Source organism: Ovis aries, chromosome 5, assembly GCF_016772045.2.
Source record: "Ovis aries strain OAR_USU_Benz2616 breed Rambouillet chromosome 5, ARS-UI_Ramb_v3.0, whole genome shotgun sequence".
Classification (NCBI taxonomy): domain Eukaryota; kingdom Metazoa; phylum Chordata; class Mammalia; order Artiodactyla; family Bovidae; genus Ovis; species Ovis aries.
In genome coordinates, this window is record NC_056058.1 from 57,426,169 (window position 1) to 57,450,942 (window position 24,774).

The window sequence follows — 24,774 nt, forward strand, 5'->3', positions numbered from 1 at the left end:
ATACTATCTAGGTTGGTCATAACTTTCCTTCCAAGGAATAAGCGTCTTTTAATTTCATTGCTGCAATCACCATCTGCAGTGATTTTGGAGCCCAGAAAAATAAAGTCTGACACTGTTTCCACTGTTTCCCCATCTATTTCCCATGGAGTGATGGGACTGGATGCCATGATCTTCATTTTCTGAATGTTGAGCTTTAAGCCAACTTTTTCACTCTCCTCTTTCACTTTCATCAAGAGGCTTTTTAGTTCTTCACTGTCTGCCATAAGGGCGGTGTCATCTGCATATCTGAGGTTATTGATATTTCTCCCAGCAATCTTGATTCCAGCTAGTGCTTCCTCCAGCCCAGTGTTTCTCATGATGTACTCTGCATAGAAGTTAAATAAGCAAGGTGACAATGTACAGCCTTGACGTACTCCTTTTCCTATTTGGAACCAGTCTGTTGTTCCATGTCCAGTTCTAATTCTTGCTTCCTGACCTGCATACATGTTTCTCAAGAGGCAGGTCAAGTGGTCTGGTATTCCCATCTCTTTCAGAATTTTCCACAGTTTATTGTGATCCACACAGTCAAAGGCTTTTGCTTATAAAGCATAAGTAGATGTTTTTGTGGAACTCTCTTCCTTTTTCCATGATCCAGTGGATGCTGGCAATTTGCTCTCTGGTTCCTCTGCCTTTTCTAAAACCAGCTTGAACATCTAGAAGTTCAAGACTTTGGTTGTGTATGTCAGAGTCTCCTCCAGTTCAGATCTACCCGTCAACTTTGGAACCATTACATGGAAAGAAAAGAAGTCATGAATGAGGATGCTATACCCTTTTATGGCTGTTATATTAGTTTAGCCTATATCCTAACAAATACAGTGAACTTCAATCAACCTTTTGTATGGAGCTGCGTATCTTTGAATATTAAGCATGTTTAATATGTCAGTCTCAATCTAATGATGCAGATGACTATTGCTAGGAATGACCAGGAATACCTGAGGCCTAAAGTACTGTGGCAGCCCCGTTTTCCCCAGTGAGCCAATGCTGTATGGGTCAGGCCCTTGTGGTTCTTATTATGATTGAAGCACACAATTTAGGAATGCAAAGTGGATAATATTGTCAGTTATGCTCCAGACATACATAGGCCATGTGCAATTTTATGCGGTCTCTAAATTAATCTGTATTTGGGGGTAGGGGAAAGATGGATGAGGAGATCTGACTTAAGTAGGTGTCATTTTCTAATAGGGATCCGGAAATCGTCTTAATCTTAATATTAGTGCCTTTTTTCCACCTGGCAAAACTAAAACTATGCTAGTATATAAAGTATCACTTAGGTTCTTGAGAGCAAAGGAAAAGGAGCTCAAGAGAAGCAAAAGGCAATTAGAAGGGAAAGACCTCTGAATCTTTAATAGACAAAACTCTTTTTAGTTGGAAAGTACAGGCAGCTTTCTTTTCTTATGTGAATTTAATTTATAAAGTGCCTCTAATGACACTGAAAAGGTGGACACTAGTGCTGAGCATATTTAAAGACTTTCCAATTTATCTACCTTTCTTTTTACTCTTTTTCTTGTGACCCATACCTGAATTCAATCTCCATCTCCCAGAAGCCACAGGTCCAAACATACTTTTTGTTTTATCAGGTAGACTGGCTCATGGATATTCATGAACAAGTTTATTTCAGTTACACAAAATAAAATCTTATACTTCTTCATATTCAAGTTTTACTATAAATAATAACCTCATAATACAAACAATGAACAGTCAATAGATGACTTCAGTAAGGAAATAAGAATAGATTTGTATTTTAGAAATAGTATTCTTGAAATTCCCATATACTGAGAGGATAGATAAATTTCCCTGCAAGTCAAAAAGAAGGGATATCACATTCATTTATGAAAAGACTATATTAGAGAGGGTACATCAGCACATCCAACCTGTGGCTGCTCTAGGAATTTTTGCTACTCAATGTACAAAGGTTCTGCTTGACCTTTTCAATTGTTATTCTAAACTTGCCAGAACTTGTTATGGGAAATTCCTTCACTTAAGAAGAAGAATAAATAGGAAGACTGGCTGCAACCCCCTGAAATTATTGATAATGAAACTAATTAGGAGAAATTTTAAAATGTATACAAATATGAATTTATACAACTAAGTGGAGAAACTTACATTAAAACTCAGCTCTACAGCCCCATCCATCAGCAGACAGGGTGCCTAAAGCCATACTGAGCTCACAGCCACCCCTAAACGTATACCTTGACATGGTCCTGCTCATCAGTGGGACAAGCCCCAGCACTACCCACCATTGGGCAGGCATCACTTCCTCCTACTGGAAAAACTGCATAAGGCTTAGGACCAAACTCACCCACCAGATAACAGAAACCAAAAGCAACAAGAGCTATAATCCTCCAGCCAACAGAAAAGAGACCACAAACTCAGAAAGGCAGACAAAATCAAAGTGCAGAGAAAACTGTTCTGGATGAAGGAAAAAGCAGAAACCCATAAAAACAACTAAGTGAAGTGAAGATAGGGAACCTATCTGAAAATGACTTTACAGTAATGATAGTAAAGATGATCCAAGATCTCATAAAAAGAATGGAGGCACAGACTAAGAAGTTACAAGAAATGTTTAACAAAGAGTTAGAAGATTTAAAGAACAAAAGAGCAGAGATAAACAACACAATAGATGGAATGAAAAATACACTAGAAGGAATTGATAGCAGAATAACTGAGGTAGAAGAACAAACAAGTGAACTGGAAGACAGAATCATGGAAATCACCAATGTGGAACAGAATAAAGAAAAAAAGAATGAAAAGAAATGAGGACAGTCTCAGGGACCTCTGTTGCTGTTATTCAGTTGCTAAGTCATGTCCAATTCTTCGGGGCATAATTCAATGCATGAACATTCACATGATAGTGGTTCCAAAAGGATAAGAAACAGAGGAGGAGCCTGAAAAATATATCTGAACAGATTATAGCTAAAAATTCCCTAATATGAGAAAGGAAACATTCACTGAAGTAGAGGAAGCACAAAAATCCTACACAAGATAAACCTATGGAGGAACACACCGAGACACATATAAATCAAAGTGACAAGAATCAAAGACAAATAAAAATATTAAAAGCAACAAGGGAAAGCAACAAACAACATGCAAAGGAATCCCCATAATGTTATCAGCTGATTTTTCAGCAGAATTCTGTAGGCCAAAAGAGAGTGGCACAATATATTTAGAGTGATGAAAGGGGAAACCCTGCAACAAGAATACTCTGCTCAGGAAGGTTCTCATTCAGATTCAAAGGTGAAATCAAAAGTTTTGCAGACAAGCAAAAACTAAGAAAATTCAGCACCATCAAACCAGCCTTATAACAAATCCTAAAGGAACTTCTCTATGCAGAAAAGAAAAGGCCACAACTAGAATCAAGAAAATTATGAATAGGAAAGCTCACTGGTAATGGCAAACATAAAGTAAATGTAGGAAATCATCTACACCCAAATATGATATAAAAACCAGCAATCACGAGAAGATGGAAGTCCTAGTGCGTGATAATTGAAAATGCACTGGAAATTAAGAGACCAGCAATTTAAAACAATCTTGTACATATATACACTGTTATATCAAAACCACATGAGAAACCACAAACCAAAAATCTACAGCAGATACACAAAAAAAGAAAAGTAATTCACACACAACACTAACAATAGACATTGATCACAAGAGAACAAAAAAGTAAAGAAAAATAAAAGACCTTCCAAAAAGTCCAAAACAATTAGAGAAATGGCAATAAAACACAAATATTGATAATACTCATATAAGACAAAATAGACTTTAAAATAAAGAATGTTACAGGAGTGAAAGAAGCACACTACATAATGATCAAGGACTCAATCCAAGAAGAAGATATAACAATTATAAATACACATGCAACATAGCACACCTCAATATATAAGGCGAATGCTAATACCCAGAAAAGGAGAGGTCTACACTAGCATAATAATACTAGGGCACTTAAATCAGTGGAGAGATCATCCAGACAGATGATCAATAATGTAAAGCAGGCCTTATATGACACATCAGACCAAATGAACTTGATATTTCCATCTGAAAGCAGCAGAAATAATTTTTTCTCAAATGCACATAGAACATTCTCCAGAATGGATCACATCTTGGGCCACAGATAAAGCTTTGGTAAATTTAACAAAATGGAAAGCACATCAAACATCTTTTCCAACCATGATGTTACGTAATTATGAATCAATTACAGGAAAAAAATGTAAAAAAATGCAAACACACAGAGGCTAAACTATGCTGCTAAACAATGAATAATTGAAGAAATCAAAGTGGAAGTAAATAAATATCTAGAGAAAATGACAACAAAAAAATATTGGTCCCAAACCTACGGGATGTAGCAAAAGCAATTCTAAGAGAGAAGACTGTACCAATACAAACTTACCTCAGGATACAAGCAAAACTCAATAAACAGTCTAACCTTACAGCTAAAGCAACTAGAGAAAGAAGAACAAAGAAAACCTGAAGTTAGTAGAAGGAATAAAATCATAAAAACCAGAGCAGAAATAAATGAGAGAAGAGGAAAACAACAGAAAAAAAAAATCAATGAAAGTAAAAGCTGATTCTTTGAAAAGATAAACAAAATTGATAAACTCTTAGCCAGATTCAACAAGAATAAAAGGAGAGAAGACTCCAATTAAAAAAAATTAGAAACAGAAAAGGAAAAATTTAAACTGACACCACAGAAATATAAAGAATCATAAGACTGCTACAAACAATTATATGCCAATGAAATGGACAACCTAGAAAAAAATGGATACATTCTTAGAAATATACAACCTTCCCAGACTTAACCATGAAGAAATAGAAAATATAAACAGACCAATCACAAGTACTGGAATTTAAAGAGTGTTTAAAAACTTCCAAAAAATTAAAGTCCAGGACCAGATGGCTTCTTGGGCAAATTCTATCAAACACTTAGAGAAGAGTTAATAATATCCTTCTGAAACTCCTTCAAAAAATTACAGAGTAATGAACACTCCCAAGCTCATTCTATGAGGCCATCATAACCCTGATAAGAAAATCAGGAAAAGCTACCACAAAAAATGAAAATTACAGGCCAGTATCACTAATGATATGGACTTCCCTGTTGGCTCAGATGGTAAAGAATCCATCTGCAATGTAGGAGATCTGGGTTTGATCCCTGGGTTGGGAAAATGCCCCTGGAGGAGGGCATGGCAACCTACTCCAGTATTCTTGCCTGGAGAATTCCATGGACAGAGGAGCCTGGCGGGCTACAGTCCATGAGGTCACAAAGAGTTGGACATGACTGAGCAACTAAGCACAGCACATCACTGATGAACATGGGCAAAATGATCCTCAACAAAAAATTTAACAAACTGAATCCACAATGCATTAAAAGGATCAAGTAGAATTTATCCCAGGGGTGAAAGAATTTTTTAATACTTGCAGATCAATCAGTGTGATATACCACATTAACAAATTGAAGAATAAAAACCATATGACCACCTCAATATATACAGAAAAAGCTTTTGATAAAATTCAACATTCACATTTGATAAAAACCCTCCAGAAAGTGGAAACAGAAGGAATTTACCTCAACACAACAAAGGCCATATATGACAAACCCAAAGTTATTATCATTCTCAAAGGTGAAAAGAAAGCTAAAAGCATTCTAAGACCAGGAAAAAAGCAAGGATGTTCACTGTCATCAATTTTACTCAACATAGTTTTGAAAGTCCCAGCCATGGCAATCAGAAAAGAAAAGAAATAAAAAGAATCCAAACTGGGAAAGAAGTAAAACTGTCCCTGTTTGTAGATGACATGATAGTACACATAGGAAACCCTAAAGATGCTACAGAAAACCACTAGAGCTCATCAATGAGTTCAGTCAAGTTGCACTATGCAAAATTAATGTACAAGAATCTTTTATAGTCCTATACACTAACAACAAAATATTGGAAAGAGAAATTAATGAAATAATCCCATCAAAATATAAGAGAGAAATTAAGGAAATAAGTCCATTTACTGTTGTAGTAAAAAGAATAAAATACCTAAGAACAGACCTGCTTAAGGAGACAAAAGACTGGTACTCTGAAAACGATACAATGCTCATGAAAGAAATCTAAGATGACTCAACAGATGGAATAATATACCATGTTCATGGATTAAAAGAATCAATATTGTCAAAATGATTATACTACCTAAGTCAATCGATAGATTCAGTGCAAACTCTATCAAACTACCAAACATTTTTCAGTGAACTAGGACAAAAAAACTAAAATTTGTATGGAGATACAAGACTCTGACTTCCTGACTTCAGAATATACTACAAAGCTACAGTAATAAAACAGCATGGTGCTGGCACACAAACAGAAATATAGATCAGTGGGACAGGATAGGAAGCCCAGAAACAAATCCATGCACTTATGGTCAATTAATCTATGACAAAGGAGGCAAGAATATACAACGTATAAAAAACAGTCCCTTCAATAAGGGGTGCTAGGAAAACTGGACAGCTACATGTAAAAGAACGAACTAGAAAATTTTCTAACACCATTCACAAAAATAAACTCAAAAATAATGAAAGACAAATGTAAGATCAGACGCTATAAAACTCTTAGAAAAAAACATAGACAGAATACTCTTTTTTAAATTTTATTTATTTTTTATTGAAGGATAATTGCTTTACAGAATTTTGTGGTTTTCTGACAAATCTCAACATGAATCAGCCATAGGTATACATATCAGTTCAGTTCAGTTCAGTTCAGTCGCTCAGTCGTGTCCGAATCTTTGCGACCCCATGAATCTCAGCTCGCCAGGCCCTCCTGTCCATCACTAACTCCCAGAGTTCACCCAGACTCATGTCCATCCAGTCAGTGATGCCATCCAGCCATCTCATCCTCGGTTGTCCCCTTCTCCTCCTGCCCCCAAACCCTTCCAACATCAGTCTTTTTCAATGAGTCAACTCTTCGCAAGAGTTGGCCAAAGTACTGGAGTTTCAGATTTAGCATAATTTCTTCCAAAGAAATCCCAGGGTTGATCTCCTTCAGAAAAGACTGACTGGAGCTCCTTGCAGTCCAAGGGACTCTCAAGAGTCTTCTCCAACACCACAGTTCAAAGGTATCAATTTGTCAGTGCTCAGCTTTCTTCACAGTCCAACTTTCACATCCATACATGACCACTGGAAAAACCATAGCCTTGACCAGATGGACCTCTGTTGGCAAAGTAATGTCTCTGCTTTTCAATATGCTATCTAGGTTGGTCATAACTCTCCTTCCAAGAAGTAACTGTCTTTTAATTTCATGGCTGCAGTCACCATCTGCAGTGATTTTGGAGCCCAGAAAAATAAAGTCTGACACTGTTTCCACTGTTTCCCCATCTATTTGCCATGAAGTGATGGGACCAGATGCTATGATCTTTGTTTTCTAAATGTTGAGCTTTAAGCCAACTTTTTCACTCCCCACGTTCACTTTCATCAAGAGGCTTTTTAGTTCCTTTTCACTTTCTGCCATAAGGGTGGTGTCATCTGCATATCTGAGGTTATTGATATTTCTTCCAGCAATCTTGATTCCAGCTTATGCTTCTTCCAGCCCAGCATTTCCCATGATGTACTCTGCATAGAAGTTAAATAAGCAAGGTGACAATATACAGCCTTGACACACTCCTTTTCCTGTTGGAACCAGGTCTGTTGTTCCATGTCCAGTTCAAACTGTTGCCTCCTGACCTGCATATAGGTTTCTCAAGAGGCAGGTCAGGTGGTCTGGTATTCCCATCTCTTTCAGAATTTTCCACAGTTTATTGTGATCCACACAGTCAAAGGCTTTGGTATAGTCAATAAAGCAGAAGTAGATGTTTTCCTGGAACTCTCTTGCTTTCTCCATGATCCAGTGGATGTTGGCAATTTGATCTCTGATTCCTCTGCCTTTTCTAGAACCAGCTTGAACATCTGGTAATTCACGGTTCACGTATTGCTGAAGCCTGGCTTGGAGGATTTTGAGCATTACTTTACTAGCATGTGAGATGAGTGCAATTGTGCAGTAGTTTGAGCATTCTTTGGCATTGCCTTTCTTAGGGATTGGAATGAAAACTGACCTTTCCAGTTCTGTGGCCACTGCCAAGTTTTCCAAATTTGCTGGCATATTGAGTGCAGCATTTTCACAGCATAATCTTTCAGGATGTGAAATAGCTCGACTGGAATTCCATCACCTCTACTAGCTTTGTTCCTAGTGATGCTTTCTAAGGCCCACGAGACTTCACATTCCAGGATGTTTGGCTCTAGGTGAGTGATCACACCATCGTGATTATCTTGGTCTTGAATATCTTTTTCATAGCATGGGTGGCTGTGACTGGCGCACATAGCATAGCCAAGAGGAGCTACCCCACGTCCGAGGTCAGGGGCAGAAGCCGGGAGGACCCCATGCCCGAGGGGCGGCGACCAAGAGGAGTTACCCCACATACGAGGTCAGGGGCAGCGGCCGGGAAGAGCTATCCCATATCCGAGGTCAGGGGCAGCAGCCAAGAGTGCCAGGCTGCGACCGCGCAGGAGCAGCCGACAGAAGCTACCCTATGTTGGACGCCAGGGGCGGCAGCCAGGAGGAGCTACCCCACGCCCGCGGCCAGGGGCAGCAGCCAGGAGGAGCTACCCCATATCCAAGGAGTGATGGCTGCACAGGCACAGGAGGGCTTAGAGGAGCTAATCCACGTTCAAGGTCAGGAGGGGCAGCGGTGAGGAGATACCCCTCGTCCAAGGTAAGGAGGAGAGGCTGCGCTTTGCTGGAGCAGCCATGAAGAGATGCCCTACGTCCAAGGTAAGAAAACTCATGTAAGATGGTAGGTGTTGCAAGAGGGCATCAGAGGGCAAATACACTGAAACCATACTCACAGAAAACTAGTCAATCTAATCACACTAGGACCGCAGCCTTGTCTAACTCAATGAAACTAAGACATGCCCGTGAGGCCACCCAAGATGGGTGGGTCATGGTGGAGAGTTCTGACAAAATGTGGTCCACTGGAGAAGGGAATGGCAAACCACTTCAGTATTCTTGCCTTGAGAACCCCATAAACAGTATGAAAAGGCAAAATGATAGGATACTGAGAGAGGAACTGCCCAGGTCAGTAGGTGCCCAATATGCTACTGGAGATCAGTGGAGAAATAACTCCAGAAAGAATGAAGGGATGGAGCCAAAGCAAAAACAATACCCAGTTGTGGATGTGACTGGTGATAGAAGCAAGGGCCAATGCTGTAAAGAGCAATATTGCATAGGAACCTGGAATGTCAGGTCCATGAGTCAAGGCAAATTGAAGTGGTCAAACAAGAGATGGCAAGAGTGAACATCGACATTCTAGGAATCAGCAAACTAAAATGGACTGGAATGGGTGAATTTAACTCAGATGACCATTATATCTACTACTGCGGCCAGGAATCCCTTAGAAGAAATGGAGTAGCCATCATGGTCAACAAAAGAGTCCAAAATGCAGTACTTGGATGCAATCTCAAAATGACACAATGATCTCTGTTCATCTCCAAGGCAAACCATTCAATATCACGGTAATCCAAGTCTATGCCCCAACCAGTATCGCTGAAGGAGCTGAAGTTGAACGGTTCTATGAAGACCTACAAGACCTTTTAGAACTAACACCCAAAAAAGATGTCCTTTTCATTATAGGGGACTGGAATGCAAAAGTAGGAAGTCAAGAAACACCTGGAGTAAGGCAAATTTGGCCTTGGAATGAAGAATGAAGCAGGGCAAAGACTAATAGAGTTCTGCCAAGAAAATGCACTGGTCATAGCAAATACCTTCTTCCAACAACACAAGAGAAGACTCTACACATGGACATCACCAGGTGGTCAACACCGAAATCAGATTGCTTATATTCTCTGCAGCCAAAGATGGAGAAGCTCTATACAGTCAACAAAAACAAGACCAGGGCTGACTGTAGCTCAGATCATGAACTCCTTATAGCCAAATTCAGACTTAAATTGAAGAAAATAGGGAAAACCGCTAGACCATTCAGGTATGACCTAAATCAAATCCCTTATGATTATACAGTGGAAGTGAGAAATAGATTTAATGGACTAGATCTGATAGATAGAGTGCCTGATGAACTATGGACTGAGGTTCGTGACATTGTAGAGGAGACAGGGATCAAGACTATCCCATGGAAAAGAAATGCAAAAAAAAAGCAAAATGACTGTCTGGAGAGGCCTTACAAATAGCTGTGAAAAGAAGAGAGGTGAAAAACAAAGGAGAAAAGGAAAGATATTCCCATCTGAATGCAGAGTTCCAAAGAATAGCAAGGAGAGAAAAGAAAGCCTTCCTCAGTGATCAGTGCAAAGAAATAGGAGGAAAACAACAGAATGGGAAAGACTAGAGATCTCTTCAAGAAAATTAGAGATATCAAGGGAACATTTCATGCAAAGATGGGCTTGATAAAGGACAGAAATGGTATGGACCTAACAGAAGCAGAAGATATTAAGAAGAGGTGGCAAGAATACACAGAAGAACTGTACAAAAAAAAAAATCGTTAAGACCAGATAATCACGATGGTGTGATCACTCACCTAGAGCCAGACATCCTGGAATGTAAAGTTAAGTGGGCCTTAGAAAGCATCACTACGAACAAAGCTAGTGGAGGTGACAGAATTCCAGTTGAGCTAAGGTATACATATATCCCCTCCCTTTTGAAACTCCATCCTCCCTTTTGAACCTCCTTCCCACCTCCCTCCCCATCCACCCCTCCAGGTTGATACAGGGTCCCTGTTTGAGTTTCCTGAGCCATACAGCAAATTCCCATTGGCTATCTATTTTACATATGGTACTCTTTGATATAAATCTTAGCAATATCTTTTTTGATCTACCTCCTAGATTAATGAAAGTAAAAACAAAAATTTTAAAAGGGGACCAAATTAAACCTAAAAGCTTCTGCACAGCAAATGAAACCATACACAAGTGCAAAGACAATCCACAGAATGGGAGAAAATATTTGCAAATGAAGCAAGTGACAAGGGATTAATGCCCAAAATATACAAACAGCTTATGTAGCTCAATATCTCCCCTTCCAAAAAAAGTTTTTTAATGGGCAGAAGGTCTAAACAGACATTTTTCCAAAGAAGACATATAAACGGCCAAAATAAGACATGAAAAAAAAAAAGCTCAACATCACTAATCAGAGAAATGCAAATCAAAACTAGAATGAGGTATCACTTCACACCAATCAGACCATTATCAAAAAGTCTACAAACAACAAATGAACGGTTGGTGGGAATGTGAATCAGTACAATCACTATGGAGAACAAATGGAAGCCGCTTAAAAACCTAAAAACAGAACTCCAAATTCTCCAGCAATCTTACTCCTGGGCATATCTGGAGAAAACCATAATTTGAAAAGATAAATGTACCCTGAGATGTTCAAGATGTTCACTGCAGTGCTATTTACAATAGCCAAGACACGGAAACAACCTAAATATCCATCAACAGAGTAATGAATAAAGTGCAGTACATATGAGAAAGTTATACTTAGGCAGTTTGGTAGGGAGTTCAGGGACCCAAAAGAAGGAAGAGGAGGCAAACACTTTTCTTCATGCATTCTTTTGTCTTAGTCATGTAGGCCCTGTAATGGCTCAGGGCACCAGGCCTCCCTGTCCATCATCAACTCCTGGAGTTTACCCAAACTCATGTCCATTGAATCGCTGGCACCATCCAACTATCTCATCCTCTGTCATCCCCTTCTCCTCCTGCCTTCAATCTTTCCCAACATCAGGGTCTTTTCAGATGAATTAGCTCTTCTCATCAGGTGGTCAAAATATTGGAGTTTCAGCTTCAACATCAGTCCTTCCAATGACACCCAGGCCTGATCTCCTTTAGGATGGACTGGTTGGATCTCCTTGCTGTCCAAGAGATTCTCAAGAGTCTTCTCCAACACCAGAGTTAAAAAGCATTGATTCTTTTGTGATCAGCTTTCTTTGCACCCAACTCTCACATCTACATATGACGATTGGAAAAACCATAGCCTTGACTAGATGGACCTTTGTGGACAAAGTAATGTCTCTGCTTCTTAATATGCTGTCTAGGATGGCCATAACTTTCCTTCCAAGGAGTACTTCAGTTCAGTCACTCAGGCATGCCCGACTCTTTGTGACCCCATGAACCACAGCATGCCAGGCTTCCCTGTCCATCACCAACTCCAGGAGTTCACCCAAACCCATGTCCACTGAGTCAGTGATGCCATCCAACCATCTCATCCTCTGCTGTCCCCTTCTCCCCCTGCCCTCAATCTGATGCAGTATCAGGGTCTTTTCAAATGAGTCAGCCCTTCACATCAGGATTGCCAAAGTGTTGGAGTTTCAGCTTCAACATCAGTCCTACCAATGAACACCCAGGACTGATCTCTTTTAGGTGCACTGGTTGGATCTCCCTGAAGTCCAAGGGACTCTCAAGTCTTCTCCAGCACCACAGTTCAAAAACATCAATACTTCTGCACTCAGCTTTCTTTATAGTCCAACTCTCACATCTATGCATGACCACTGGAAAAACCATAGCCTTGACTAGACAGACCTTTGTTGGCAAAGTAATGTCTCTGCTTTTCAATATGCTGTCTAGGTTGGTCATAGCTTTCCTCTCAAGGAGTAAGCATCTTTTAAGTTCATGGCTGTAGTCACCATCTGCAGTGATTTTGGAGCCCAGAAAAATAAAACAGCCACTGTTTCCACTGTTTCCCCATCTATTTCCCATGAAGTGATGGGACCAGATGCCATGATCTTCGTTTTCTGAATGTTGAGCTTTAAGCCAATTTTTTCACTCTCCTCTTTCACTTTCATCAAGAGACTCTTTAGTTCTTCACTTTCTGCTATAAGCATGGTGTCATCTACATATCTGAGGTTATTGATATTTCTCCTGGTAATCTTGATTCCAGCTAGTGCTTCTTCCAGCCCAGCGTTTCCCATGATGTACTCTGCATATAAGTTAAATAAGCAGGGTGACAATATACAGCCTTGACGTACTCCTTTTCCTATTTGGAACCAGCCTGTTGTTCCATGTCCAGTTCAAACTGCTGCTTCCTGACCTGCATACAGGTTTCTCAAGAGGCAGGTCAGGTGGTCTGGTATTCCTATCTCTTTCAGAATTTTCCACAGTTTATTGTGATCCACACAGTCAAAGGCTTTGGCATAGTCAATAAAGCAGAAATAGACGTTTTTCGGGAACTCTCTTGCTCAAGGACATGCTTATTTAAAGGAAAAAAAGAAAGCTCTGTGTAAACTTCGTAACAATATATTTCATTTGAAAACTGGCCTTTCTTTAAGTATAATATATCTTGCTCATGGGAATGCTTTTTTCAGACTCTATGTCTCTATGTTAATGATTATAATTGTATCAACTCTTGCTTGGGAATCTATTTCTCAAGACTTTCCCCCTAATTACACAGCAACAGTACATCTTGTCCAGAGAAGTTGCCTGGAACCTGTTATCCCTGGCTAATATGTGTCAAAGTTATATCAGGGTGTATGCCTTGGGACAGGGTCTAGTGGAACTTTACCAACCTTGAGGCATTCTTTTTATCTGTCCTCAGCAGCCAGTTGAAAAGCATATAATGCCCTGTTTAAACTAGTGAGGTGGGTATTCTTTTACCCTCTGCCAGTATCTTTTGCTGGAGGCTTTCTCTATACTTTTCACTCTAATAAAAGCTTATTACACAAATCTTGAGTTACTGAGACCACATCTTTTGGATACTGGAGTGAAATTTCCTCCTTCAGAGACCACAGATACTGGCACCATTCACCATAAGCTAAGCTATTACATATATACTATGGAGTATTACTCAGTCATAAAAAAGAATGAACTAACGCCATTTGCAGCAACATGGATGGACCAACATATTATTATCTAAATGAAATAAGTTAAAGACATATCACTCACATGTGAAATCTAATTTTTAAAGAATGATACAAATGAACTTCTTTACAAACCAGAAACAGACTCACAAATTTCAAAACAAACATCTCTACCAGAGGGACAACATGGATGGAGAGGGATAAATTAGGATGTTGGGATTAACACATACAGACTACTATATTTAAGATGGATAACCAACAGGGACTTACTGTATAGCACAGTGAACTCTACTCAATAATCTGTAAAAAGCCTATATAAGAAAAGAATTTGGAAAAGAATAAATATATGTATATATATATCATATATATATCATATATATCACTTTGCTATGCATCTGAAACTTAACACAACATTGTAAATCAACTAAAATTCAATAATTTTTTTTTAATTTTAGTTCTACTCATCCGAGAAAAATAAAGCTTATGTTCACCCCAATATATTCCCCTAACTTATTCATCTTGTTCAAGAAAGGCATTTATAAGTAGAAAGCCGACAATTCAGAAGTGTATTTTGATACAGAGGAAGAGTTTAAAAATATCACAAGGAAGCTAAGAGGCAAATGCAAAATGTGGTTCTATGAAAAAAAACTGACCCCGTTCAAACAAGTCAATGGCACAGAGAAACAATGAGAAGAGAAGGAAACTGCTCTGCATTAAGGGTTGTAAGAGACAAGTGTCAAGTGGGCCTTCTTTGGATTTTTACTCAAACTGTAAACAAGTTTGAGGTAATAGGGCAATTTGATTACAAAAAGCCATTATTTCAGATGATACGAATTACTCTTAATGTTAAATTGTTAAATGTGTGAATCTCAGTAAGATTATTTGAGAAAATAATTCTCTGTATGAGAGATGCCAGTTGAAGTTGTAGGGAAGAAATGACAAAGCCTGGAACACTTTATAATGCTTTAGCATTTTTCTAAAAAATTGAATAGGTAAAGCAAAAGTGCCAATCTTGATAATTACTGAATCTATATGATAGGTATATATGAGCTCATTATATTATTTTCTATATTTTTGTGTCTGTTTGAACCTTTTGTAATAAAACATATTAGTGTAAAAAGAAACTGTTATAAAGATGTTCAGTTCAGTTCAGTTCAGTCACTCAGTCGTGTCCGACTCTTTGCGACCCCATGAATCGCAGCACGCCAGGCCTCCCTGTTCATCACCATCTCCCGGAGTTCACTCAGACTCACATCCATCGAGTCCGTGATGCCATCCAGCTATCTCATCCTCTGTCGTCCCCTTCTCCTCCTGCCCCCAATCCCTCCCAGCATCAGAGTCTTTTCCAATGAGTCAACTCTTCTCATGAGATGTTACTTTTACCAAATTTATGTGACTAATAAAAATTCCAGTAAGATTATGTCTTGTGGACTAGATAGTGTGTCTAAAATATATCTGTGATGATACTCCCAAGAATATCCAAGAACACGATTTTCAAAAATGTATAGATTTCTTTCTTCCTTCCTTCTGTACATATTACTGTATATTTATTAACTGATTTAAAAAACAAAACCCTGCAATATACTGCAGTTACAAGGTAAAAATTGGGTAAAGATAGAATTTTTCTGTTCCAGAGCATGCAAACTAATTACTTGGGGAGGGTGGTGTGGGGGAGGGATAGTATGGTGGAGAGATTAAGAGTACCAACCGTGGAGAGAAGGAGTTAGAAGCAAAGATACTGCCAAGAAAGGCACAGGGTGTCACACAAGATGTTCATGGTACTGGTCTCAGAAAATTATAGATAGTAAATTAAAGGGGAATTTCACTCTCTAAAATGAAAGAAAACTTAAAAGTAGTGGAATACGGACTTTGGAGTTAAAGGGACCTGTGCTTGAATCCCATCTCTGTCCATTCGTAACTTTGTTAGTAGTTAGTTAGTTTCAGCACATGAATTTAGTCCTTTCAGCCTCAGTTTCCTTTTCCTTTACAACTTGTAGAACTATGTAAACCTCATGGGATTACTGTGAGGAATAAATATGATGGGAAATGTAAACCACATAGCCAGGTACTGGCAAAAAGAAAGGAATGGATGAACGTGTAAGTCCCTAGGTAAGCTGATGTGGAGAGAAGGGTAAATACAGAAATGTAGATGATAAATTACCAGAATTACAAGGCAGGGGCTGAGGGTGAGGGTGGGGGGAAGTGGAGCTAGTTCATCCTGAGTTTTCCCTATTCCATAAAGAAGAGGTGAAATTTACTATTCAAAGTAATGTGGAGGTGTGTTTTGCTGGAAAAAGTTAGATAAAAAAAGGAAATTGTATGGAGATGGGTGGCATAGGTAGCAATCTGACATTAAAATAAGAGGCCTCTTTAGGAGTCTAGAGGGCCTAGATAGGTAGTAATGATAGCAGGATTGTAGAGTTCATTGTATGGAACTTTTTCTCCTTGCTCCACAGCCAAGGTCTGGGACAGGAAAAGAGGATGCTGAATTTATCCCAGCTTGGAAGAAGGAGGGAAGAATCAAGAGTAGGATGTCAAGAAAATATGGTCATGCCAAGGGGCTAATATAAATGTCAGTTTATGGGACTCAGGCTGAGAAGGGAAGACAAACAGCAGAAGGTACACTAACAGACTACTCTAGGAGAGCTTAAAGTGTGTGAGAGAGAAATTTTCCACATAATGGCAAATTTTCACACTTGCCAACATTAAGATGGAGTGGAAGGAAAAAAATGAAAATATCAGAAGACTAAGGTATTGCAGAGATTATTAGTTGTGGTGCTGGAGTTTCTCTGACTGATGTCAGAAATCCTGTCCTAGAAAGAACAAAACAGATAAACCTTCTGAGAAGCAGGATGGGCTAAGCGACCTCTGGAGGCAGACACCAGGAAAAAGAACCAGTCTTGTATCTAGTAAAATGTAAACCAGATTGTCTGGAATGAGGTAGGTAATTAATCTGCTTTGCAAATGTCATCTTGTCCTCATGATCCACAATCAAAAACCACAAGTACAGAACATCCATGTGTGTCCCTGCCTGCTGGAGCATGAAACATCAGAGGAGGTGGTTCTTGCCAAACAATTGGTCGCTCAACTGAGCAGGGAGCCAGCCTCCTCTGCTCAATATGCCCCTAGCCACAGACTCACTGAACAGTAACTTTGCTCAAGGCTAGCTGTGACCTCAGGGTAACTACAGTAGGCTTTTGCAGCAAGCCCATTCAGGTAAACAGCTCTTCAGATTCTTAGTCTAAGTCAGTGATGGTATCTCTCTCTCTTCTCTGTCATTATGTTTGTTTTCCTCCATCACCCGCTTTTGTTTCCTCTGTACGGCTAATGTGGATCTCCCTTACTTCCCTACGTGCCCACCAACTGCAATTCGGAGAAGAGACAGAATGAATAGAGTAGGGCATAAGGAAGTTGAGTGTAAATAACTTGGAAATTATCTTCTCTCTGGGCTAAATATTTCCATTCTTACAAAAGAAACTCCACTTATATTGATACTAGTATCAGTTGATATTCTCAATATCCTATGATGTTCACACTTTTTCTGAGGCTCACACTTCTAAAAACTGTTGAAGCTAGAATTTGAACTTGGATCTCACTGATAGATGGCATCAAATCATGTGTACCTATATATGAATCAAAAAATGATTAATATCAACTATCTTGATTCATCTATCAGGAAAGGTATATACAATCTTTATGATCACCAGACCAACAATTCCACTTTCAATCTATTCTTTGTATTTGAGCACATGTAAATGGCCTGGATGAAGAAACTTAACTAGGAAATGGAGCATTTCAGTGTGGCAGAAATTGGTCTACCCTAGGGAATCAAACAATGTGCATTATAAAGTGACATAGCTCTGATTGTATAAGATAGTCCTCAGATCATACCTTTTTTCTCAGAATTCTTAAAGTATCCATATTCATTAACCTCACTTTATGTTGTAGGATAAATCCATTTATATGTAACATGCCTGGGTCCAGTCCTGGTGATAGCCTTGAGGCTAATTCTTCTTCCAAGTCAAAACAGATTGTAATAACACAATGCTTGCTGGCTGGGGGAAAACAGTTATTTTAATGGTTTTCTTTCCCTCTTCAGGGCAGAAGAGCCTTCTTAGGTCTGAATCCCTAGAGACCAGGCCAGTTTGAGACCACCATGACCAAGTTCAATTCAGAGTAGTGGATTATCTTAGGTTTGGAAAGACAGCTGTGCAAGAAATGATGAATAAACTATCTTGAGCATTTCCACAGGCCTCTTCAAGAAGGGCATTAGATGAGATCAAATGACTGCCTTTCCCTGTATGATCATATTTTTCCTGGAATCCTCCACTTTGGCACATATTGTTTTTTCAGGTAAGCAAACTTAGGAGCAAAACACCTGTTTTTTTCTTTTCATTGTAGAAAAGAAAAAGAGTCATTTGTGACTGGATGGGAAAATTTTGCTGAAACATAAGCCTTTGGGCTTGATAATACCAACTGGGTATCACTGTCGGAAAGGGGGGCTTCCCTGGTGGCTCAGATGGTAAAGACTCCGCCTGTAATATGGGAGACCTGGGTTCGACTCCTAGGTTTGGAAGATCCCCTGGAGAAGGGCATGGCAACCCATTCCTGTATTCTTGCCTGGAGAATCCCTATGGACAGAGGAGCCTGGCAGGCTAAAGTCCATGGGATCACACAGAATCAGACATGACTGAGTGACTGAGCACAGCACTATGGAAAGGGAGAGCTCCCCTCGTGGCTCAGGAGTAAAAGAATCTGCTGCCGATGCAGGAGATTCAGGAGACACAGGTTCAATCCCTGTGATGGGAAGATCCTCTAAAGGAGGAAATGGAAACTCCAGTATTTTTGCCTAGATAATCCCATGTACAGAGGAGCCTGACAGGCTACAGTCCATGGGGATCACAAAGAGTCAGACATGACTGAGTGACTGAGCACGCACACACACATTAGAAAAGGAGTTACTATGGAAAATCCTCCATTATTTTGAAATCAAATAAATAACACATTTCTATATAATCCATGGGTCAAGAAAAATCAAAATGCAATTTTAAATTATTTTGAACATGACAAAAATGAAACGAACAAAAGTTTAGACTCAAAGAGAGTCATTACCTTCAAACCCTTCACCTTCTACTGCAATTCCATCCTTATCCTTTATGTAACCAATCTTATTAGTCTCTGGTTTATTTTTTCTGTGTTTCTTTTTGCTCAAATAAACATACATATGTACATTTTGTCATTCTTCCTACTTTCTCCCATAAAAGATAGCATAGTATAAGTACCTACTTGCATCATGCTTTTCCCAATTTAAGAATGTCTTGAAAACCAGTGCTTATCAGTTTACAGGGATTTCCTCATTCTTTTATGCAACTGCATAAAACTTTATTGGATGAATATACCAAAGTTTATTCAGTCAGTCTTTAGGTGTACAGGCATTAGTTTGTGTCCAACATTTTGCAATAAAAACAATGCTGCAATAAATAATCTTATGCATATATATTTTTCTATTGTTGGAAGGTTATCTTCAGGGTATATTCCCTGAATTGTGATCAAATATGAATGCAAAGTAGTTTTGTTCAACATTGCCAAATTTCGCTTCATAAAAGTTGTGCGAATCTGCATTCCCACCAGTAATAGATGGTATTTCAATATAGTTTTATAGCATTTTTCTTATCATACTGCATTTAAATATCTTTTACAAATTTAAGGGTCATTTCCATATCTTTGGGGTTTGTGTGTATATATGAACCCTTTATGATAGGTGTTGCAAATATTTTTTCCAGTTTATCAGAATTTTTTAGTTTGTTTTGTCATGAAAAAATTATTTTTATTTGAATGTCATAAAGTGTATCAGTTATTTCTGTTATTGCACAGAGATCAATGAACCATTACCAGAAAGTCTTTCCTACGTTAAGATTAAAGAGGAATTCAGTTGTGTTGTATTTTGATCTTTGAATAGTTTTATTTTTTATGTTCAGATCATATAACCCCAAATAGTTTTTACTCTTTCTTCAATGACACAGCAAATTTATAAATGAAGTTAGGACTGTGAAAAAGAAGTAGAGAATAAATAAATGGATGAAGTAATTAACAAAGGCAGACCACCTACAAATTTTATTGCCATAAATTATTTTGTACACTTTGTGCAAATAAGTAACTGCATTACATTTCTTTATTCAGTCAGTAACTTCAGTGAGTGAAATCAAATTCCGTGGAGAACTACTAACCTATTGTGTCTGTTCTTTATTTGCAGAACTCTTCAAACCACATGATTACTCTGAATGGCCTGAGGTAAATTTAAATTTATAGCAGTTCTGAATTTTTATTTTAATCTGATCACTCTCTTCAAGGGATCTCAAACTTCATAGTGGTAAAGTAGAATGGAAGTTTTCTGTATGACTTTGGGCATGTAACTTAACCTTGTCAGGCTTAAATTTACCCCCATGTAGCATAAGCATTATAATAATAAAATGCATCTCTGAACGTTAAATGAAATAATCCCTGTCACTTGTCCAAGGCTTGTAGCTCACTCGGTAAAGAATCTGCATCCAGTGCAGGAGACCTGGGTTTGATCCCTGGGTTGGGGAGATCCCCTGGAGAAGGAAATGGCAACCCACTCCAGTATCATTGCCTGGAAAATCTCATGCACTGAGGAGCCTGGTGAGCCGCAGTCCATGGGGGTCACAAAGAGTTGGGCACGACTGAGCGACTAACACTTAAAAAGTTTAACAGTGGTACAATAGCTCAGTGGGTCAAGAATCTACCTGCAATGCAGGAGACCAAGGAGATGCGGTTTGATCCTTGAATTGGGAAGATCCCTGGGAGAATGAAATGGTAACCCTCTCCAATATTCTTGTCTGGGAAATCCCATGGACAGAAGAATCTGGCTGGCTACAGTACAAAGGGTTGCAAAGAGTTGGCTACAACTGAGAAGCTAAGCACACGTTCAGAATTTAATCCCAGTCTCAATACAGAACCCTCACTCTTTTTTTTTTTTTTAGTTTTTTATTTTTTTAATTTTAAAATCTTGAATTCTTACATGCATTCCCAAACATGAACCCCCTCCCACCTCCCTCCCCATAACATCTCTCTGGGTCATCCCCATGCACCAGCCCTAAGCATGCTGTATCCTGCGTCAGACATAGACTGGCGATTCAATTCTTACATGATAGTATACATGTTAGAATGCCATTCTCCCAAATCATCCCACCCTCTCCCTCTCCCTCTGAGTCCAAAAGTCCGTTATACACAGCTGTGTCTTTTTTCCTGTCTTGCATACAGGGTCATCATTGCTATCTTTCTAAATTCCATATATATGTGTTAGTATACTGTATTGGTGTTTTTCTTTCTGGCTTACTTCACTCTGTATAATCGGCTCCAGTTTCATCCATCTCATCAGAACTGATTCAAGTGAATTCTTTTTAACGGCTGAGTAATACTCCATTGTGTATATGTACCACAGCTTTCTTATCCATTCATCTGCTGATGGACATCTAGGTTGTTTCCATGTCCTGGCTATTATAAACAGTGCTGCGATGAACATTGGGGTACATGTGTCTCTTTCAATTCTGGTTTGCTCGGTGTGTATGCCCAGCAGTGGGATTGCTGGGTCATAAGGTAGTTCTATTTGCAATTTTTAAGGAATCTCCACACTGTTCTCCATAGTGGCTGTACTAGTTTGCATTCCCACCAACAGTGTAGGAGGGTTCCCTTTTCTCCACACCCTCTCCAGCATTTATTGCTTGCAGATTTTTGGATCGTAGCCATTCTGACTGGTGTGAAGTGGTACCTCATCATTTAAACCCTTGTATTCTAGGAGTTCACATAGCTATCTCTACTCACAAACTTCTGAGTTACTGGCATGGGGACTCCAAGTTTAAAGGAGAACTTTCCATTTGGGGTTTAAACTGAGTTATTACACTGTTTATGGCTTCAACAGATGATGAATGGGTGACGACTTTGTAGTCAGAAAAGAAACTTGCCTAACTAAAGCCCAAAGGAGACAAAATCTTGAGAAAGATCCATTAACATCCATTAACTAGTAACATCTGATATTACTTTTATGCGGGGCAGAAGTGACAGGCCAGAAATAGATGAGGGAAAATTGATCAGTTCTTATTCATACGATATTTTATGATGTTTGCAGCCCCCGTGTAAAATATATTACCCACTGGATCCTCTTTATGATGCAGACTGTCCTGAAGTGACAGCATATGTTTGTGGGACAAATGGCCTCACTTACAAGAATGAGTGTTTCCTTTGTGTTGATCAGTGGTAAGTTCAAAATAAGATACCATTATTTTTTCTCTATATTTCTCCACAGAAATTTCCAATAATTTTAGCAAGGAGCTGGATTTGCTGATTCATGGATTTTTTTTTTTTTTAATAGCCTCCATTGGTTCACAAAAGACTGGAAGACTGGAGATAGACTATACATATAGTAAAGAGAAAAGTCTTTTTAAAAAAATTTAGTTGACTCATTTAAAAACAAAAGATAAAAAGCTTACACAATATTTTGGCAGAATTGTACAGAGATCGTATTAGTAGATAGTCTATAGATCATACAAGCATAAATAGAAATCCATTTTTAAAAAATCAAATTTTCTTTAACAACTTACAGTGACATACATATGAATAGCACCCATACCTTAGCTTGGAAGAAATAAATACAGGTACTGATATAGACATAGATACAGACACAGACAAAAACACAAGTTGTAGATATACACATGAGTAACAAAGTGGCTATGTGGTCTTACATGGATAAAAATTGACAGTGAACTTTTAATATTTTTTGCCTTTCAAATAAATTCAATGGGACATTTAGACTAAAAATTATATTCCTTGTAATATGTTTTAGCTCTATTTGAAATTGTTTTTACAAATCAGTCTTGTTGTGTCTTGTAAGTAACTCTTTCATGACCTATGAGATCCTCTCTGTTGGGAGTTTCTAAGAGTACCCTCAAGTTTGATGACGCCCTAGTAGGACTCATAGAAGTCAGAAAAGCCGTTACATGCATGGTAACAGTTTATTACAATGAAAGTATATGGAATAAAATCAGCAAAGGCAGAAAACTCATTGGGTAGAGTCTGAGAGATCAAGCACCATCTTCCAGTTGTGCTCTACCAGGACAGTCACAAAGGTAGTGCTTAAATTCTCCCAGCTATGATGTGTCATAACTTGTATAAAGTATTGCCAACCTGGGAAACCCACAAAAGCTTTGGTGTCTAGGCTTTTTAATGGGGACAGGCAGCACCTACTCGACTGACAACTACTAGTCTCGAGCCCCCTCCCCTCAAGAGTTAAACTGATACAGAGTGACTTAGCAGCACAGCCAAAAAAAAAAAAAACATTCACCAGAGGGTAAACTATCTGGCATGGCCTATGGCCCTAGGTTACAAAATTATTCTTAGGCAGAATATCCCAAGGGTTTATAGGCTACTTCCTTTGAATTGATTTTGAGCATCTTGAGTCTGCTGAGCTAACTCCTTTATGCCTATCTTTCTTTGAGAAGAATCTTCATGGATTTCTGGCACCATGCTACCACACCAAGAGAATTATTTCTGAGCACTGAAGGAAACAAGGTGTAGAAATTAGTCCAATAAAAGTAATACTGACTCATCTTCACAGCAAGTAGTAGCCTCAGAGGATGACTTTAAAGGAAAGAATTGGAAACTGAAAAATGTGAATTAAACAAGTATCTACCACTGATTTCTAAGAAAGAAGAATGAGAATTCATGAATATTGTCAGACTATGTAGAAGATTAAATTACATAATATGGTGGTTGTCACTTTCTCAGGCAGGGATAATTAGGCAAGAAACTTGGAAGTGTCTTCCTAGTTCTTACACATAAGCTTTTTTCATACTGTCTGGTATTTGGGTGCACACCACTACAATGACCAGCATAAGAAGGACCTACCCAGAATGGCCTGGGCTTTTGGAAATTAGAATAGGTTGACACAGAATTACATTGTGGGCTTGATTCTCCAGTATGCTACAACCCAATGACTTCTCAAAGATGGTTCTGAGATTTTCTTCAGCCTCAACTGGGAGACTTGAGAAAGTTTTAGAAATTCTAAGATCATGCCTCTGATCTATTCTGGCTCTTTCTCTCTCCTTTCTTTCCTCCCTTCTTTCTTTCTTTCCTTCCCTCCTTCCCCCTCTCTTTTTCATTTTTCTTTCTTTTCCATTTTATAAGTGTGCCAGAGAATATTGACGCCAATGGCAGGGATGGTACAGGAGACTGTGTATTTGTTTTAATTTTCACTGTGACTTGCATGTATAAACTTGGCCTTTATGCCATTCCTGTATTCAGGGCAAAAAGAACAGTCCTGATGTTCTTGGAGTGAGGGAGGCAGTCAAAACACTAAGGCTGTCTTTGCCCTTAGCTAGTGTTTTGAAGAAAAATTCTGATAAATTGGAATCATAATCCTGAGAGATATCTACCATTTATGAACAATGTAAATCCCTCAGAAAAAGAAAAGAAAAAAGAAAACTGGAAAATACAAGCCTACTCATTGTAGGGCCCTAAGAATAACTACCAAGAAAACACAATTGTATGAAACACATCCCCAACTCTTCATAAATTTGTGGTTTTATGTGCCAAGAAGAAATATTGCATAAGAAAATTCATGGAAATAGAAAACAGTATTGCTTCTGTTTAACCAGAACAGTATATCACTAAATTTTTATAGTTGACAGTATTTTAAAAAATCAGATTTTACCTAAAAATACAGATTTCTAATTTATTTTAAAAAATACAAAGTGAAGCTAGGACTTCACTTGCAAGAAAATCAACAGTTATCTAGTAGCAACTCTCCATCCAAATGGAGTCCAGGTATCTCAGAAAGCCACAGTCCCACCTCTCTCTATTGTGGGAAGGTGGTCCAATTCACTTATTTATATTACCAGCTTGGCCCCTACAAACAATTATGTTTGA

General features: G+C 38.6%; 1 protein-coding gene across 1 annotated transcript; it reads left to right on the forward strand.

Moving 5' to 3' along the window:
* Positions 1-18,077: 18,077 nt before the first annotated feature.
* Positions 18,078-22,203, forward strand: SPINK13 (serine peptidase inhibitor Kazal type 13). The gene is made up of 3 exons (XM_015096122.3): positions 18,078-18,186; positions 20,087-20,124; positions 21,980-22,203. The coding sequence occupies exons 1-3, from the start codon at positions 18,117-18,119 to the stop codon at positions 22,109-22,111; spliced, it is 240 nt and encodes a 79-aa protein (XP_014951608.1). The 5' UTR covers positions 18,078-18,116; the 3' UTR covers positions 22,112-22,203.
* Positions 22,204-24,774: the final 2,571 nt, after the last annotated feature.